The sequence below is a fragment of the Fukomys damarensis genome, unplaced genomic scaffold (assembly GCF_012274545.1).
Source record: "Fukomys damarensis isolate Sample0158 unplaced genomic scaffold, DMR_v1.0_HiC HiC_scaffold_17, whole genome shotgun sequence".
Classification (NCBI taxonomy): Eukaryota; Metazoa; Chordata; class Mammalia; order Rodentia; family Bathyergidae; genus Fukomys; species Fukomys damarensis.
This window is the reverse complement of record NW_022900929.1, coordinates 81,319,667-81,339,916: the sequence shown is the minus strand read 5'-3', so window position 1 is coordinate 81,339,916 and position 20,250 is coordinate 81,319,667. Positions and strand designations below refer to the sequence as shown.

General features: G+C 48.0%; 1 protein-coding gene across 1 annotated transcript in view; it reads right to left on the bottom strand.

The window, feature by feature from the left end:
• Positions 1 to 20,250, bottom strand: part of Unc13c (unc-13 homolog C) — a 377,980-nt gene that overhangs the window by 20,864 nt on the left and 336,866 nt on the right. The window contains exon 30 of the mRNA XM_019205246.2: positions 20,037 to 20,184. Coding sequence (XP_019060791.1) covers positions 20,037 to 20,184 — 148 coding nt within the window. The remainder of the gene's footprint in view (positions 1 to 20,036; positions 20,185 to 20,250) is intronic.

Genomic DNA, 20,250 nt, shown 5'->3' with positions numbered 1-20,250 from the left:
TATAAAACTGCCTAAATGAAGGTATACTCACTCAAAGAAATACTGTTACTTCAGAGACAACTTAGAGGGAATTTTTATCATTTGACTAGATTTTTTTTTCTTTGAGTCAGAGTTTCACTATGTAGTTCAGCGTTTCACTGTAGCCCAGGCTGGTCCTGAACTCAAAGCTAACCTTCTGCCTCAGTCTCCCAAGTGCTGTGATTACAAGCATGTTCCACCACACCCAGCTGCCAGACCAGGCTTAAAGGAAAATCAATTTTGAAAAAGCACCGGCACAGAAGCCTTCTTTTGGTGGTAGTGGTGGTGTACTGGGGATTGAACCCAATATCCAGCAATGACCTACATCTTGTTGAGAGGCAGTCTCACTCAACTGCACAAGGAGGGTTTGAAGTTGCCACCTTTCTGCCTCAGCCTCCCAAAAGTGCATGTGCCACCACACCCTTCGGGAACAGAAACACTTTGAAAAATTTCCAAGGGAAAATGAAAATGAATCCAACTAAAATAAGTTTGTATAGGGAAAGTGGGAAGGATAGGGGAAAGCTAATAAGGGGAAAATATGAGAAAATGAAAAAATGGAGATGAAGTGTTTGTAAAGGGGGAGGGGAGGAGGGGTGAAGGGAGGGCAGGGACAAGGGGAAAAGATGAGAACCAAGTCCTGTCATGCAAAGGTACAAGATCTCAATAATGAATGTAACTGTACTGTACACCTAAATGTACCAATAAACTCAATGAGGAAAAAAAAAAAAAGAAATGCTGTGTGAGGAGACAGAAATGTTTTAAACCAGTCATTATCAAATTTCGTGAAATTAGAATACAGTTTATAGTTTTGGCTGCATGTAACAGTATTTTTACAAGACAGAATAAATGCTTTATAAAATATATTTGCTCTTCTAATACTTCAAATACTTAATGTTTGCAATCTGTGATATATCTGGCACCAAATGTTTATACATTACTCATTCAAATAATACTTTGAGTTTTTATTACGTGTAAGGGAATAGGTTTCTAGGCCACGAAAAGACCAGAATCGAGCTCTTTCCAGTTCCGACTATGTTGTGCAACGCTTCTGGGGTGCCACCCCGGGGGCTCCCCATGCAGCCTCTCCAGTCGCTCTGTGCCTGTGCCTGGGAGACACCGCTCCTCAGGCCGAGCTCAGCGCCTGCAGCCACTGCCTTTGTGGCGCAGTCACAATTTGCCTTTCTGTCCAGTGCCTACATAAAAGGTCCTCAAAACGCAGGCTCCGCTGGCCTCCGGGCAGCCTCATCCTGGAGGAGTCACCTGACCTCCACTGGGAGGCCTGGTGGCCGTGACTCAGGACAAGCCTTTTAAATGTGGCTCTTCAGGTGGGAAAGATGCCAACTGACAGTGTTTCCACAACCTGGAAAGACAACTTTCTGTGGACGTTCTCTCTGAGCGCAAACCTGAACATCTCTCCCTCTCGGGTCTGGGCTCTCGGTTTAAGTAGCTCACGCCCTGTTCAGTTCCGCCAGGCTCATCCTGCCGGATGTTGTCCAGATCACCAGCTCATTCAGTTAAAACCCTCAAATAAGCCCTGGGAAGACAAGTACTACAAGTCATTTCTGTCACTGAAATTTTCAGTGATTTTCATACTCAATATGTGTCATGCACTGAGTAAATATCTTGGCCAAGTGATGAGTAGAGATCTCCTTTTTTCAGTTATTTGACTATGTTTCTACATAAGATCAAATGAAGGTCACTGGAAAATTGAGTTTGTACAAATAAGCCAAAGAATTAAATGGAAGCTGCCCAACAATTCGGAATCACTTCTGCAGAAAATGTGATGCAACTCTATCCCTAAAAACATGGTCTGCGTGGTGAGAAGGGCATTTCCACCTAGTTTTCATGGCAACATAACAGCCGAAAACAAAACTGTCTTAGAGAATTTAAACAATAATGATGTCTTAACTGATAAATGAGAATATATGTATGAGGTATTGCTGTCCAGGCGTCACCCCAGGGGGTGTGTGTGTATGTATGTATGTATGTATGTATGTATGTATGTATGTATGTATGTATTCTTAATCTGCTCACAGGCCGCACCTGAGGTGCCACTCGTCCTCCATTCGTGGCAGAGGAGCCCAGGTGTGAGGAAGCGAAACACCTCACTCATGTGGTGAACTTGGAAATGGCAGTGCGAGGACTTGAGCTGATGAACAGTGGGACAAAATCTACAGGAGAAGGTAGGTTCACGGCTCATGAGTGCTGCCTTTGCAGAGAATCAGGCCATGCCTTGGGCTTCAGGGCTGCTGCTGAGCAACAGGGAGGCAGGAAGGGGAGCTGACATCCACCAGAAAGAGGCTCTGTGTGTGCCCAGGGCTCTGTGAGCCCAGCTGTGAGTGCCATAGGGGTCCCAGCTCCCTGTGTCCTCTCCCCATGGTCCTCTGCCTCTGACTCCTCCTGACCCAGGATGCAGCAAGAGCCCATGCCTGAGAACGCTGCAGTTTACCCAGCCTGGATGCCCACCTTCTGAAACTTGGTGAGGAACTGTCATCTCTTTTCTTTCTTTAAAAATAAAGCTCAATTAGTCATCAAATCATGTCAACTCGAGTCTTATTCAAGTTTTGTGTTTTTGTATATACAGTGGTGCCTCGGTTCATGAATGCTTTGGTTTGCAAACAGAAGCAATTGCCAAAATGTGTTTGCTAATTGTACATTGATCAGGTGACAAACATGGCCGCGGCCGTCCTTCCTGAATGAACACAAACGTGGACCATCTTTTCCAGGATCCTGGGACGAATTGACTTTGTGAACAGAGGCACAACTGTATAATATCTTACATGAAGATATGTTAATATATCTTGTGTGTGTGTGTATACATATATATACAAAAGTGTGTAAAATACATGTCAACATATTTTGTATATATTATCTTACCTGAAGAGTTCTGCTTTTCACCTGACTAGAGCACTCACCATTTGTATACAGAGAGGAAGGAAGGGAAGGCGAGGAATGGGAGCTGGCTAGAGAGAGCGCATCCTATCACCCACCCTTCCCTCCCTGCCCCCCTCCCCGAATGGCTCACAGAGAGGACCAGGCTGTGTCAGGCGCTACTGACAAACTCTGCCCCAGACACAAGCAGCAGTGGAAAGCCTAGGGGCCAGTCCTGCACTAGGCAGAGTTGTTATCTAAACGTGGAAGTTCCAAACCTACATCCTTGTGTAAAGCATGGCACAATCCGTGCTTTATACTATCGCTGTGAGTGGGCCTGGCCTACAGCTGGCCATGAGAGGTACAGACAGCTCTCTCCTAGCTGATTCTGAGCACACAGGAAGCCCCAGCCAGGGAAAGGTTCACAGGATTTCTGAGCTGCGCCAAGGGGGGAATTTTGCCATTTCACTGAATAAATATTTGCATCAAAACAACAATGGTGCCAAGGATTTGGCTCAGTGGTTCTGCCACCTGCCTCATAAATACAAGGGCCCAAGTTTGATCCCTGGTACAAAAAATAAAACAAAAAACCCTAACAACAATGGTGATGAAAATAGAGCTCATGAAATGGAAGGGGACCAAGAGTTGGAGGGAGCAGGGGGGGGGAAGGGGGCAAAAAGAAGAATTAAAATGTACTGTGGATATCCCAGCTCTTCACAATACATGTGACCACATACTGTGAGCATGTACAATAAATGAAAAAATCATACCCGAGAGTCTGAAATTGAAATGTAAACCTGAGTCCCAGCCAATAGTTTCGTAAAGTCTATGGGGTAGTGATTGCTGTGAGGAAACAAGCACTGGGTAGTTTCTAGTCATACTGTCCTGAATACAAACGTACATATGGTTAAATGCTCAGCAAATGAATGGTGGATTATCTATAAGTGGGGGATTATCAATAATCATTGACCCTCACAATCTGTACCGCTGAGCCACAACAGTGGATACACAGCTAGGTAATTCTGTTTCCACAGTCACCTTCCCAGGGTCTTCCCAAGTCCCGAGGACACTCAGTCTGCACCCTCACTGAGGAGCTGGGCTGCTGCCTCTTATCACGGAGCCATGGGTTCTTCACCAAGCCTTACCGCTCAATGCTTCTGACTGAACACTGGCCTCACCAATGTGAGTAGTTATGATTTGTCTTCCCAACAGGATACCTGAGCTAGCTACTCTCAGAAGAGGAAGGGACAATTAAAACCAGGACCCTAAGAGCAAGTTGTTAAGGAACAAATAGTAGAAAAGAGGTCAATGAAGGCAAGAAAAATACATATAGAAGGAAGCGAAGGTCCAGACCAGCAGTGGTGACCTATGGCACACATGCTGCAGTGGACTGTTTGATGTCATTGAAAGCTCTAAAAGGTTCACCATGTGACAGCAGATACATACACAAGAAAGAAAGAAATGATGCTTAGCAATACAAAAAACTATCCAACTGCAAAGGTAACTGAGAAAAAGGATCTATGAAACAACCAGAAAACAACTGATAAAATGTCAGAAGTCCTCCCTAGTGAATAATCCAAACACTGTCCATAGGAGACTCACTTCACCAGCAAGGACACCCAAATAATTGAAGTGAAGGGCTAGAAAGAGGGAGCACATGGAAACCAAAAGCAAGCAGAAAGAACAATTTTTGTATTAGATAAAATAGACGTTAAGTCAAGAACTGAAAAAAAGAGACAAAGGTGTCTTAGTCACTTTTCTTATTGCTGAGACAAAATACCCAACACCCAAAGTTAGGGGAGAAAAGGCTTACTGCACCAACAGGTTGTTGGTGGGGACCAGCCATGGTATGCATGGATGGATGAAAGCACAGATGATGGCCTGCAGGCCCAAGGTCCCACTAACTTCCTCAGAAGTGTGACTTCTGGCTGTGGGAAAGCCATAAATATGGCACCCCTGAGGCAGGATAACATGTTATATTGCTGCTGAGGGCAATATAAAATTCAGACTTCTGGCTTGGGGGAGGACCTTAACTTGCTTCCCTTTAGGATATGAAACTTGGCCTCTGTCTTTCCATCCTAATCTTACTGCTCTGTTGCTGGGATAGTGCACTGCCTCCTCCCCTATGCTCCTTGTTGACTGAATAAAAGCAGGCCCACTGTGGAGTTCTTGGAAGCCTGTCCACAGAGATAGATTCCTCCTGGTCCCCCTTTGCACACTGAATGTTGTTTCTGAATCTTTCATTTATTCCCCGTCATCTTCCCAACAGGTATTCAGGAGTCTGAAGCACTCCCAATAGTTTGTAGAAGTTTTAGTCCATAATTGACTGGCTTCAAGGCAGGGTGGCATGGCAGAGGGGCATCACAGAGGAGAAACAGTTCATGACAAAGCAGGTGGGAAGCGGCAAACGAAGCAGCAGCAAGTTTGCCTTCTTTCTTCCCTTGGTATGCCATCCAGGCAACCATCCAATGGTAGCCCCAGGGTGAAGCTTCCATTATCCACACCCCTAATCCCAACACCACATCTTTAATCCACACTCACACACCCTAATCAAGCCACCTTCAGAACTCCCCACCTATGACTGAGTGAGCCTTTGGGGGGGACATCTAGAAGACACAAGCCATATCAGAAGGCCACTGTGTAATGGGACAATGGTCAATTCAGAAAGATCATACAATAACTAAATTCATGTATATACTTAATATTGGAACATCTACTTTTATAAAGCAAATATAAAGATATCTAAAGGGAGAGAGAGACTGCAGTACAATAATAGTGAAATAGTCTGATCATTCTATTTTTAGCAATAGATCACCCAGAAAGAAAATTAACAGGGGAAGAGGGAATTTAAACTGTACTCTAGACAAAATGGACCTGCCAGACATAGAACCTTCCAGGGAACATTCTGCAGTGCCATTATTCTTGAGTGTTCATGAAACAATTTCAAGAATAGGTAGTTATAGGCATAAGACACCTGAAATTTAAGAGGATCAAGAGCATACCAAGTAACTTTTCTGACTGTAATGATGTAAAACTGGAAATCACTAACACTTTACAAATACATGACAATTGAACAACATGCTATGGAATTCCCAAGGTGCCACCAAAGAAGTTTTAAAATTCCTTCAGACAAAAATGGAAGCATATCACAATAACACTTATAGGCCTTTGGTTTTCCTGAAACAATGAAACTAACAAATCTTTAGCCAGACTGACTAAAGAAATCAGAGATTGCAAAGGAGATATTACACCAGGGGCCACAGAGCTACCAAGAATCTTACAAGACTATGAAAAATCACCCACAAGTAAGCTGGGTGACTCAGAAGACAGGTATACATTCCTAGACATGAGGACCTACAAAGAATGAATTATGAAGGGGAAATCTGAATAGACTGACAATGAGGAAATTGGGTCAGTAACTTCCTGATGGCTGTACCACTGAATTCTACAAAAGATTTGAAGAAGAACTAGCACTAATTCTTATCAGACTATACCAAAACCATCAAAGAGGAGAGACTATTTCCAAATGTATCCAATATATCCACTATTACCATGATACACAAACCAAAGACAACAAAAAAGAAAGCTACAGATCAGCATCACTGATGAGCACAAAAATTAATAAAATATTAAAACTAAATCCAACAACACAAAAATCATCTGTGGTGACCATACGGGAGTCATTCAGGAATGCAAGGATGGTTCAATATACACACATCAATAAAGACACCCACATTAATAAAAAGATGATGATTTTTGTAGATGCTGAAAAAGCACTTGACAAAATCCAGTACCCTTCATGTAACAACTCTGAAGGTATGGAAGGAGTGCACCTCAGCACAGTAAAACTATTTGGGACAGACCCTCAGTTAGCACCACCCTGAATATGGGAAAGATTTCCCCCTAAGGTCTGAAACAAGATAACAGTGCCCAATTTTTGCTTTTCCAAAATAGTGCTGAAAGTACCAGCCAGCATCAGCCAAGAAATAAAAGGCATTCTAGATTTTGAAGGAGGAAGTCAATCATCTCTGTTTGGAGATGCCATTGTTATAAACTTCAGTAGACTCCCCAAAACTGTCAGATCTAATAAACACATTCAACCATGTGACAGGATTTGACAATCAGCACAAAACCAGTGGCATTCCTGTACATTAGTACCAATCTATCTGCAAAGAAGTCAGGAAAGCAATATCACTTTCTGCAGCTAAAAAAACACCCACAAAAAATCCTGATTAAACTCAGCCAAGGAGGTCAAGATCTCTACATTGATGAAAGAAACTGAAGGCCCAAGTGAATGAAAGACATTGCATGGTTACAGAGTGCAACATCCACATTATTCCGAGGGATCTACAGAGTGCAATCTTCATCAAAATTCCAGGAACTTTTTGCACAGAAGCTGAAAAAAAGAACAATCTATAAGTTTGTACAGCGCCACAAACCCCCTCAAACAGCCAAACAAAAAGCTGGAGGCAGTGCTTGCTTTGGCAGCACATATACTAAATGCTGGAGGCATCACACTTACCAGACTTTAAAATACACTACGAAGGAACAGGAGTCAAAAAGCACAGTGGTGACATGAGCACAGGCCTCTAGGCAGACAGAGCAGAGCACCATCAGCCCACGAAGCCTCCACATGTCCCCAGCCACCCGATCGATCTTCCAGGCGATGCCAAAAACACAGCAGGAAGGATGGGTCCTCCATGGTGGTGGTGGGGCTGGGAACTGGGGCAGTCCCCTACACACAGATGAGATGCAATCCTTGTCTCTCACCACACATCAAAATCAACTCAAAGTGGATTAAAGAGTTAGATGTGAGATCTCAAACATGAAAGATGGCGAGAAAACAAGGGAAGCTCTGGATGTCGGATAAGGCGGGACTTTGGGGGATAAGACCTCAAAAGCCTGAGCGACGAGGGCAAAGGTAGACAATGGGATTCCATCAAACTGAAGCTCCACACAGCCAAGGAGCCTAGGGAGCAGACATGACCCCCAGGATGGGGAAAACATCTGAAAACAATACGTCTCCATTCACGGTATACGAGGGACTCCTAGTACTCCATAGTAAAAAGCAAATGACTGAAAAACAGGCAGTAAATTTAAAAATGGGCACTTTTTCAAAGAATACTAATGGCTGAAGCTTCATGAAAAAGTTCTCTTGTCACTAATCACTGGTGTTGAAGCCACAGTGAGGTGTTGACTCACCCCATCTAACAAGCTGCCCAGGCCATGGAGAAGGGGGCCCTTGCGGGGTGAGCAGTCCTGGATGATAAACAGCCCTGCACTGGTTCAGTGTCTGGCGGAGATGAAGCCAGAGCATCTAAGTGATATCTGCGTCATGGCAGTGTGGCTCTTGGTAGCCAAGGCACGGGTCAAACAAGTGTCCATCAACAGAGAACCTGACGGAGACGTCCTGAGCCAGCCACAGATTCACAAACTGGCTTTCTTATTAAGCCTGAGTCTACCTATTAGCCACACTGGTTGCCTGGAGAGGCAGCCGTCGGTGTGTGGGATGGAACAGCCCCCCACCCCCGGTCACAGCAGGGGTCTCAGTGATCCGTGACTGATAGTAGCGCAGGATGGTAGCGCAGCTCAGGGCAGCACAACGCGTACAGAAAACTCCTACAGAGGCACAGATCAGTCTATGGAAAAACAAACCTCCCAGTAATCATCAATGCTCTGTGCCTGCTAGAACGTCTCGTACCCTTGTTGCTAGGACCCTGCTCACGTCAGCGCTCTCCACTCCTGTTCCCCACACCTCCCCTCCCCTCTTCAAGGAGCTGTGTGTTCAGTGCACAGGGGCCAGCTCCAGAGGCCGGGTCTTGGCCTGGTGTGAGCCCTGCCCGTCCTGACCCCCATTTATTCAGTAAGACCTTGTTGTATCTTATTTAATCCGTCTGCTGCACCCTTGGTCAGGTGACTGGGAGTTCACACGGCTTCCAGTAAGAACCAGGAGTGAGACCTGGCATAAGACACAGCCGAATGCTGCTCAGCCATAGCCTGGGGTGAACTGGGGGACGCTGTGTAAGTGCATCACGACGGGCACAGAAATTCACACCTATGAGCTCATTTTTCTGGAAATCTAAAACAGATGATGGCGTAGAAGTAGAGAGAAGAGCAGCGGAGAGCAGAGGGTGAGGAGCAGGGGAGGGGAAGTCAGTGTGGGAAGCAGGGTGTCACTGTCGGGAGGAGCGCACACTCTGAGGTACCCCTGGACGTGCGCTCACTGCTTTCCACTGATCACACACTTATTTCAAAGAAGCTGAAAGAGTATTTTCAAGGTTCTCACCACAGGAATTCATTCTGAGGGAAGAGATTTGCTAGATTCTCTGACCGTGCCCTTACGCAATGTACACACACACTGAAATGTCACACTGAGCTCCAGAAGGTGAATAATGTGTTGATGGAAAGTAAAAATAAAACACAATTCAGAAACCTGATTGTTACAGACTGATTGTCCCTCTGCCCAGCCCTGACCCCAGGCCATGGTGTCTGGGGACCACGACTTCCAGGGGGCTGGGCTCCCCAGGTCACACCAGGGACGTCAGACAGGATGTGTCCTAGAGGAGGAGACAGGGAGGCCAGGGAGAGGGGCCTGGCCTTGAGCTTCCAGGCCCAGGGTGTGGCTGGGCCAGTGCCGGGGACAGGCCAGGAAAGCCCTCCTCTAGGAAGCTCGTGGCTCTTCCTCACTCTCGGAAAGGAGCATCAATCCTTTTAAAAGCCGGCTCCATCGCCTGGCAGCTGTGTGACCAGGGGCTCTGCCTGGGCATCTCAGGAGGGAGCACAGCCCGCCTCAGTCTCCGTCTCCCCCAGGGCTTTATTCAAGTCCCAGGACTAATTCCTTCCACAAAGACAGGGATTTATTTTTCCTGCGGTGCAAGGCTGCCAACTGGCAGTGAATTTGAGAAGATGGTAGTGACCTGGAGCCCGAGAGGCTGTGGGACCCGAGTTGTCTGTCTCTGGGGGCGCTGGAGCACCTGGGACTCACGTCACATCCGGCTTAAGGATCACTCATAATTTAGGTTCTTTTCCCTTCTACCTTGTGTGGAAGATCTCTGGGGTGGGGGAGATTCTGGGTTTGGCACTCTCCCCTCATTTCCACGCCACACACACGCAGAGTTAGGCAGCGCCGAAGCCGTGCTGATCTGGTGTCTGTGCCGGAGTCACACCGGACCCACATGGGGGGCCAGAATGGGCTTTATTCAGATGGGCCTCGCACTGCTTCAGACCTTAGAGAAAGTGCATGTCTTGGGTTAGCCCCAAACAGCCCGAGCTTGTGGCTGGAGGAATCTGGAGTGAGCCCAGTTCTGCTGCTCACCACCTGTCACTCTTACACGTCACACTGGTCACCCCAGACTCTGCGCATCTGCAGAGGCCTCATGTTCTGATGGGGATGCGAGTTGATGCAGCGCAGTCTGGGGGTGCTCTGGAATGAACACCCCACCCCGCTGTCTGAATGCAGCCCGAGGTTGCCGCCGCCCTCCAAACTGCTCTACCCCGAAAGAAGCAGAGCCGACTCCCTTTTCATTCCACTTCACCTACTTGGCTTTGCAGCCGCCCCCTGATGGCCTTCCTGACTCTTCGCGCCATCTTCTCCCTTGCAGGGATGCAGGACCCTGTCCTCAGGAGTTCGGTGCTACGCGGGGGCTTATGCTTACACAGTGGGTGCTATATCAAGTTACCCCATCTCTTTGGAGAAAGAAAATTCAAGATGTTTATAAACCAGGGAATTAAATGACTTCAGGCGGAAGATAAAAGAGAGGTAGAGCTGCACAGTACAAGATAGCGAGGGAATTTAGCCGGGAGTGTGCCGGCCGCCCCCACTGCCAGCCACAGGCACGTTTTGTCACAGGTTGTCAGGCAAGAGCCACGCTCTCAGTTGGGATTTTAGTTTCCTCCTGTTTGCTCCTGAGGTCTCTGTGCTCAGAAGTTGGTATCCCAGGGGCCCCGACCGGGGAGTTAGGGTTCTCTGGATTCACAAGAGGTGGCTGGGGGGACGGCACAGCTGTGTGTGTGGAGATCGGGGACAGCACCTGTTCACAGGCAGCAGGGCCAGCCAGCCAGGCTCGGGCTGCAATCCCCTGGCTTTCCTGCAGGCTGCAGATTGTCAGGTTTGGAGGAAACACGGGTGGGCAGAAACAGGCCCGAGACTCTGGTGCTCAGCTAGGGACACTAGGGCCAGGGTTCAATTTGGGAAAGGTTTAACCAGACCCAAGGTGACCGGTGGAGCTGGGGTCCAAACAATCTCAGAAGGTCTAAAGCTGGGTGCCAGATGGCAAGAGCAGGCAGGTGCCACAGGGAAGGAACCGAAAACAGCCTCTCTGCTTCACACCTCAGGCCGGGCCTCGATTCTGGGTTCTCCTTGTGAGACCTGACTGAGCTAAAGTGACTCCTTGTTGGCCGGCTAATGACCCCAGAGACTGTTGTGCATCCCTCCCCTTATCAAACAACACGTACCGAGGAAACAACATTCAATTCTGGCCTTAACTTGTCGGGATGGAAAGCTTGGGTCAGCACCCTTAAGGACCAATTATTGTTATATCGCTCGTCCTCATGTTTGGTCCCTGCATGGAAAAATGGAGCAAAGGGTAAGGAGTTACTCCAAAAACAAAGGGAGGAATGATAGGGAAAACTTTTATAAATAGCAAAAATCTATAAAGTGCTACAATGTAAAGTGGCTTCTGCTGTCTCTAACAGCAGTTTGTTTGTTTAGCTCAAAACTAATAGGCACTGAGGGTACTAATTGCCTAAGGAGGCATTTGGCCTTACCCTGAGATAACAGGGCACGGCAAGGTCTTGAGCTCCGATGAGAGCGAAGCCACCTGATCATAAAAGTGTCTAAGTGAAAGAACCATTGTTAGCATTTGCTTTCCTGACCCTGAACACCCCCTTCTTATGGGCTAAGGTAGATAGCTAGGAGAACCTTCAAGGTGAACTCCCCAACAGCAAAGAACTGTTACGGCTGGGTTGAAAGTTAACTGCCTTGTGACCATGATTTGTATATCTGTAAATGAAACGCAGCCACCTGAATGAGGTCACGGCTGTAAATCCTATAAAACCTACTCACAGTCCTGTAACAGGGCTTCACTTCTCTTAGAGAGTGGAGGCCACACGTGTGAAATAAACTTCTTTCAGTCGTATCTGTGTCCTGGTGTTTGGTGTACTCGCTGGCTTGATACAACATCCCTACTGCGTGCAGAGCAGCGATGCCACTCACGTGGAAGTCGAGACCTGAGAAATCAGTGAGGAAAGTGCAGGCTGAAGCCAACCTTGGCGAACATTAGTGTTCCTGGTTTCTCTCTCAGATCTTCCTGTACCCTAGTTTTGCCTGCTGTTTTTATTTTTAGTGTAGTCTTCACAAGGATCTACACTGAGGCTATAAACCCATGATTTCATTTGGAGAAGAACAACATCTTGTTTTGTTTGAGACATGGTCTCATTGTGTAGCCCAGGCTGGCCTCAAACTTGCAGTGACCTTCTGCCTCAGCCTCCCCAATCCTGGGGTTGCAGGTGTGCACCACCATGCCCAGCTGGAAAAGAATAATTTCATTGACTGTATTTTGTGGCTGTGATTTTTGGACTGATGCTTTTGCCTAGAGGCTATAAACACATTCTTAAGCAGAAGCCTGCAGCAACAGTGTGCAGCCCAGCAGTTGCTGTGGGTCAGCAGCAGGCAGCCCCACCTGCCCCAGGACTTGCTGACCTGTGTCCCCTGTCCCTGCTCTTCACTTGGGCCTCAAATGCCCCCAGAAGCCACTTGAGGCCACATCTCCTTCTGAAGCCTCTTCCCATCTTGCCGTGAGAGGTGAGAGACCCCTTCCTCTGGTGCCTTCCCACCATCTCCAGCCACCTCAGCCTGAGGGATCCTCTTGGGCACAGGCGGCTGAGGGTCCTTGTCACATCTCAGGGGCTCGCTGCCCTGTGTGCATCACAGTGGGGTCCTTGGGCCACTCGCTGAGCCCTCAGCACAGAGGTGAGGCTGGCAGGGAGCACAGGACTGTGGGCCAGAGCTCAACCAGAGCCTGGCTGCTCCTCCCCTCAGGGTTGTGTGGGAGAGCTGCTGTTGGACAGGGCACATCTGTGCCGAGGACTGACTGTCTCGAGAGGAGAGTACTGAGTGCCAGGGCCTCCCAGATGTCACCTGCAGGACCCCAGCGAGCATGCCTGCCCTCCCTTTACAGATGGGGAAACTGGGGCTCTGCCGGTCCGCTCTGCGCCCACACGCTGCCTCTGTCCCACACAAAGGACTTCTGCACCAGAGGCTCACAGAGGTTGGTCCCAGCCTGAAGCGGGCCTGCCTGTCCCACCCCGCTAAGACAAGCTCTTAACAAAAGTGCTCAGCAAAGGGCCCCGAAAGAGCCCATCTGCACACCCGGAGAGGAGGTGGGCAGGGGCTGGGTGTTCTCCTCCCAGACCTGGTGGCAGGACAGGTGGCTGGCTGGGTGGGCACAGGAGTGGACAGTGTACAAAGGAGGCTCCTCTGGCTGTCAGCATCCTGACTGTGACCAGACCATGAATTCTCGCCTGCAGTCTGCTCTCTTGTCACGCTGTGGCAGGAGGCGGTGGCCACTCCCTTGGGGACACCCTGCTGTCACCCAGGAAGGCCCTTACCCTGGCACAGCTCCTTGCTGAGGCTGTCAGGCAGTAAGGAAGCTCCCCGTGCAGTGTAGATGTGCGCTCTGCTGCCCCCGGCACCCCTCCCCACAGAGCCCTTGGTTCCCTGGGCCCCAGGGGTAGTATGACGGGGCCCTCATCCCAGCCCCAGGGGACAGCCAAGCTCCTCAAGGACTCAGCATCTATCGCCAGGAATCAATTACGTCTTGGTAATGGGTTAAACTTATTTGCCTTGCATGGCAAAGTGTGTCCGCTGCATTTTCTCTTTTCAAGGGAAAGTTATGATTCAACACGAAATACCTGGCCATTTTGGGATACCTTGAAAGTACAGAAAATCATAAGCAGTCAGAAAAAAGATCTACTATACTGTAATTTGCCACACAAAGTAATTGCTGCTTTGTCTTGGAACCCTGGAAAGAAACCTCACAGCACGATTGTCCGGGATTTAACAATTCGCCTGTCCTAGTCTCATTGTTTCCGACAATCAAGCCCGCTGCCTCTGCTGTGGGCATTCCTGCCTCAGCCTCCAGCTGTCAGCCTGCTGGCCTCTTCCTGGGCAGCTTCCTGTGTGTCCACCACTCTTGGGAGCAAAAGTGATGACCCCCTTAGGAGGGTGCTAGCCAGGAGCACCTGGAACATGACACCCACATGCTGGAGACCCTCCTGCCTCTGCAGGGCACCCTGGGCAACAGGAAAGGGAGGAGGTGGAGGAGTGTGGGAACCAAAGCCAGCACAGGGCGGGAGGCTGAGTCAGGCCCCAGACATTGGGCAGGGGTCAGGGTGCGTTTGCTTAGAAAATGTACACATTATTCACTTTTGTAGTCACTGCCATGGAGAGCCAAGTAGCAGAGAGGACCAGGCAGAAAGAGGCCGGATTCAGCACAGGCCCCATGCTACCAAGTCCTCAATCCAGAGAGCACCACGCACAAGTCACGCTTCCGAGGGTCACAGCACAACTAGAAGCGACGAGTGTCCCTGCCAGCCAGCCGGCACTCTGAGCCATGATGCGGTGTGGGGCCCACACGGGATGGAAGCCGATGGGGTCCCCTGGCCTCACAGGGGGACCTGGCAGCACGGTCAGCTTGGGAGGAGCCACAGCTGGGCTGTTCCTCCCGGCCACGCCACCTCTCCCTCTGCTCAGGCTTGTCTGATCCCTAACCTGAGAGAGATGGTGTTCCCTCGTGACCCTCCCGGAAGGAGCCCAGTGAAGCCACACGGACCACGGTGGCAGGAGCCAGCCGCAGAGATGGAAGCCGGGCCAGGGCCACGCAGGCAGGGAGGAGGCCGGACCTGCAGGGCTCTGGGTGGGATCCAGCAAACGGAGGGAGGCAGAGCCATGCGCACCCCTGTCCTCCCGGCAGAGGGTGGGGAGCTGGAGTTCTGGGGGACGGCAGGCTGGAGGGCGGCATGGAGCCCTCGCCTCACCCGCCACTCCCAGGGCGCCCAACGGCCTGCACCCCAGAAGCTGAGGGCAGGGGTGTGGGCACAGGCAGACAACACAGCTCAGGAGTGCGCGTGGGGGGCACAGCACCCAGCACCCTGCGGGCAGTGTACCCAGCATGGAGGCCCTGGCCGGGCACACAGCAGTGCAGCGCCCCCAACTCTGTTTACCTGGAAACAAAAAGCATCAGCGCAGAGCTCACCTCCTGCCTGGACCGGAGATTCAGGAGGTCAAATAGAGGGTGAAGAGGAGGAAAAACCCCACCTGACGTTCACAAGCTACGAGGAGGAAGCCGGCCTGGGACCTCGTCCCACACACAGGGTTTCTTTTCCGTGGAAGCAACTGGATCAGTGGGGGCCTTATTTCTGCCACCTGCCCTCCTGGCCTCATCTGCCCAGTGAGCACCGGCAGAGAAGCTACACCAGGACCAGCACTCTTCCTCCGTCTCGTGGCCAGAGGCTGGTCCAGCAGCTGGACACCCGTCCCCTCACTTGTCCCGTGCTGACCTCCCTGATGCAGAGCAGCGCTGGCTGAGCACGGGTCCGGGCCCAGCAGTGGCACAGGCCTGGCTGGGATTCCCAGCTTCGTGGGCCTCAAGTGCACTTCTCTCAGCGCCAGCTCTTCTGACAAGGAGAGGTTAGCTGGGTCCCTGAAGGTCTGACAGGAACAGACCTGTCCACAGAGACCGTTCAGAGCATGGTTTCTTTGCTTCCTCCAGGCACACTGTTCATATCTTGAGGAGCATAATCACGGTAATTAATGCTTTCACCAGGTAACGCGACCCAGAAGCCTCCTCTGAGAGATTCCAAGTCTTACTGCTGAGACAGAAAGTGTGCTTGGGGATGTACGATCCAGTATCCTACTTTTTTGTGCACTATTCTAGACACTGTCAGAAAATTCCCCACTTAAATTATAAACACGAGACTGGCCAATGCCACATAACATTCAACTCAGTGTAACTATTATGTTGCAATATATTCATAGATCCCAAGAGTCCAAGATTATTAGAATGACCAGAATGATCTAATTTAAATTATAAGAAAACAGAGGATCATCAAGAAGATCATACATCCTGACCAAGTTGGATTTATTCCAGGGATGCAAGGATGGTTCAACATATGCAAGTCAATAAATGTAATACACTATATTAACAGAGTCAAGAACAAAAACCACATGATCCCCTCGATAGATGCAGAAAAAGCATTTGACAAAATTCAACACCCATTCATGATAAAAACCCTGCAAAAAATTGGAATAGATGATCTATATCTCAACTTAATAAAGGCTATCTATGAAAAACCAATAGCCAACATATTAAATGGCCAAAAACTGAAAACCTTCACATTAAAATCAGGAACAAGACAAGGATGCCCACTATCACCACTCCTCTTCAATATAGTTCTGGAAACATTAGCCATAGCAATTAGACAAGAGAAAGAAATTAAAGCCATAAAGATAGGAGAGGAAGAAGTTAAACTGTCATTATTTGCTGATGATATGATACTCTACATTGAAGACCCAAAAAACTCCACCAAAAGACTTCTAGACTTAATTGACACTTTTAGCAGAGTGGCAGGATACAAGGTCAACACCCAAAAATCATAGCCTTCTTGTACTCAAATAACAGACTCACTGAGAGAGAAATTAGGGAAACAATTCCTTTCACAATACCATCCAAAAAATGAAGTATCTAGGAATCACTCTAACAAAAGAAGCAAAAGACCTCTACACTGAGAACTATGGCACTCTGAAAAAAGAGATCAAAGAGGATATAAGAATATGGAAAGATATCCTGGGTATCTTCCTGGGTAGGAAGAATCAACATAGAGAAAATGGCCACACTACAAATTCAATGCAATGCCAATTGAATTTCCAGCACTATATTTCAAAGAACTAGAAAAAAGAATCCAAAAATTCATTTGGAACCATAAGAGACCTAGAATAGCAAAAGCCATTATAGGCAACAGTCACATGGCACCAGGTGTAACCATTCCCAATTTGAAACTATACTACAAAGCCACTGTGATTAAAAACAGCATGGTACTGGCAAAGAAACAGACCCAAAGATCAGTGGAACAGACTAGAAGACACAAAAACAACTCCAGATGTACTCAGCGACCTCATCTTTGACAAAGGAGCTGACCATCCCCACTGGAGGAAAGATAACCTCTTTAATTAATGGTGTTGGGAAAACTGGATCTTAACCTGCCAAAGATTAAAACTAGACTCTTATCTTTTACCATGCACTAAATTAAAATCCAAGTGAATTAAAGATCTAAATATTAAAACAGAAACACTAAACTTGCTGGAAGATAAGTTAGGCCGAACTCTTGAAGACAATGGCATAGGAAAAGACTTCATGAACAAATCCTCAGTAGCACAGGAACTAGCAGAAAGAATCAACAACTGGGATCTCATCTTATTAACAAGCTTCTGCACTGCAAAAGAAACCATCAGCAGAACTAAGAGGCAACCTACAGTGTGGGAAAAAATTTTTACCAGCTGTTCCTCAGACAAAGGACTGTTATCAAGAATATATAAAGAACTCAAAACAATCAACCCCCCCAAATATAAAGACCCGATTCAAAAACCGGCATCTGAAATAAAAAGAAATTTCTCAGACAAAGAAGTAAAAGCAGCAAGTAAATATATGAAAAAATGTTCTACATCACTGATCATTCAAGAGATGCAGATGAGAACAACACTGAGATTCTACCTCACCCCACAAAGAATGGCTGCTATCATGAAATCACACAGTAACAAATGTTGGCAGGGTTGCAGGGAAAAAGGAACCCTTCTCCTTTGCTGGTTGGAGTGCAGACTGGTGAAACCACTATGGAAATCAATATGGAGATACCTCAAAGAGGTGGGACTAGAGGTTCCCTTTGACCTAGCCATCCCTCTGCTGGGTATCTTTCCAATAGAATTAAAAGAATCATATCACAGGGATATATGCACACCTATGTTTGTAGTGGCACAGTTTGTAATAGCTAAAACTTGGAAACAGCCCATTTGCCCATCAGTTGGAGACTGGATAAAGAAAATGTAGCTTTCCTATAAAATGGAATAGTACTCAGCCATAAAGAATGAGAAATTAGATTCATTCATAGGAAAATGGATACATATTGAGGATATACACCTAAGTGAAATAAGTCACACATGTGTAAATACCAAATAGTTTCTCTGGTGTGAAAAACTATAATAGTACACAAGACCCTAATGGGATAATTAACAATGTGAAATAGGAAGAAAAGGGCTAAAGGTGTAGGGAAAGTGGGAAGGGTAGGGGAAAGGTATTAAGGGAAAAGAAAAAATAAGAGAAAATGAAAAAATGGAAATAAAGTGTTTGTAAATGGGGAGGGGAGGAGGGGGTGAAGGGAGGGCAGGGACAAGGGGAAAAAATGAGAACCAAGACCTGTCATGTAAATGTACAAGATCCCAATGACGAATGTAACTGTATTGTATACCTAAAATGTACCAATAAACTGCATAAAAAAAATAAATTGTAAGAAACTTCAAACAAGCTGGGACTCAAAGATTTTACTCATGAGAGGTGAAAAAGAAGATGGATCATAGAATAAAACTACTCACTCATACATTTTACTTCACACTATAAAAGCTTATTTTTCTTCTCCAGAATTTTAACTTAGATGTTACATATCTCTTTTCTGTGCAAAGCCTTTGTGATTCTCGTTCTTTGTGTTGTAATAAAAACCCAGATAAGAAACAGAATAGGATCGGGGACGCCTGGGCGTTCATCATTCTGTGCTTTGTTCCAAACTGTGCTGTTACCCTCTGAAAACTCTACTTATACTGTGTTCGAGTCTGGTTCATTTGTCACTGTCTGCTACTGTATGAAATATTCAGAGAGCCCTTAGTATAATGAAATAACCGTAGGAAAACTGTATGATAGATGTTATAATCAAGATGCAAGGAATCATTTTGCATTAGCTTCCAAAGCTGTAAGTAACACCTCCCGGGGAAATAATGAAAAAAAGGTGCAATTTTTCAAGCTAAATATTCAGTTTAAACCACGGAGCCAACTCTTGAAGGCAAAAAAAATCTAAAAATTATAAATATTAAAATAAGTTGTATGAATGCGATCTCAAACTGACACAGAAAAATCTACGACCACTTTCATAGTATCTATTGATCAAAATAGCTGCTAATCTGGCACATCTTATTTTAAAAGGAAAATAAGCACTTTTTCCTAATTAAAAAAACTTTTTGTACTTGCTGTGTGGGGATGTTAGTTAGGAGTGCGCACTGGGCTTCCCCGGAGGCCTCCTACTCTCAAACACTTTTCCGCTCCTGTGCTCCTGACCCGGTCTCCTCAGGCCACATATCCGTCCTGCCGCCCGGCCCAGCGTCCACTGTGTGCTGGGAAGCCTCGATGGTCATGGAGAGGAGACCAGCTGGAGCGGCAGCAGCTCGCCACAGCGGTGAGGCCACTGATGTGCACGGAGCTGCGTGGGCCTCGGAGGAGGGAGCGGCCGGGGACCTCGGGGATCATATTCCGCCCGGCCTCTTCCCGATGCCCCGTACCGAGCAGCCCCCTCCAGCTCACTGTCCCACCCTGATGGCCCTGCCCGACAGCCCGCTGACCGTGGACCGGAGCCCTGAAACCATGAGCCAAAACAAACCTCCCTCCCCGAAGCTGTGGTTTCAGGCGTTTTTACCCAGGGACAGGAACCTGCCCAATTTCTCAAGGTTCAGCCTCCCGCGGCTGTCATTTCTAAGATGCTGTTGCTCTTCCAGGGCTGCTGTGTGCAGCACCGGGCTCCGCCCCTGACATCCCAGAGGTGCAACCATCGCTGCAGCAAGCCACCTCTCCAGGCCGATACCGCTGTCCACCGGGGCCAAACCCCTGCACCTAGCGCCCTGCTCAGCTTGGAGCCTCTCCGGGCAGAGGCGTGGTGAGCGCCGATACGAGCGCTGAGCTACATCTCCGGCACCGCTCAGCACTTGAGACAAGGCTGGCGAGGACGCTAGGCTGCCAGGCTGGGCTGTCCCGGAGCGGGGGCGTCACAAGTCTCTGGCTCTGCCGCACCTAGGCGGGAGCATCCGCCCGGCCCTCCGCTCCCGCGTTACTTACACTGCGAAGTCTGCGTGTCTATGAACTTCTTTATCAAGGCGTCAGTGGTCTGGGTGTAAAGGCTGAGAGCATATCTCAGAGACTGCAGATCCGGGCTCTTCTCCAGGAAATTCTTCTTCAGGCCGTTTCCTCCGGCATGGAAGTATTGCTGAAAAGAAAAAGAAAGTCACGTAAGCAGTGGAGGAAGGGCTCTGTTCCTGAAACAGCAAAGCTC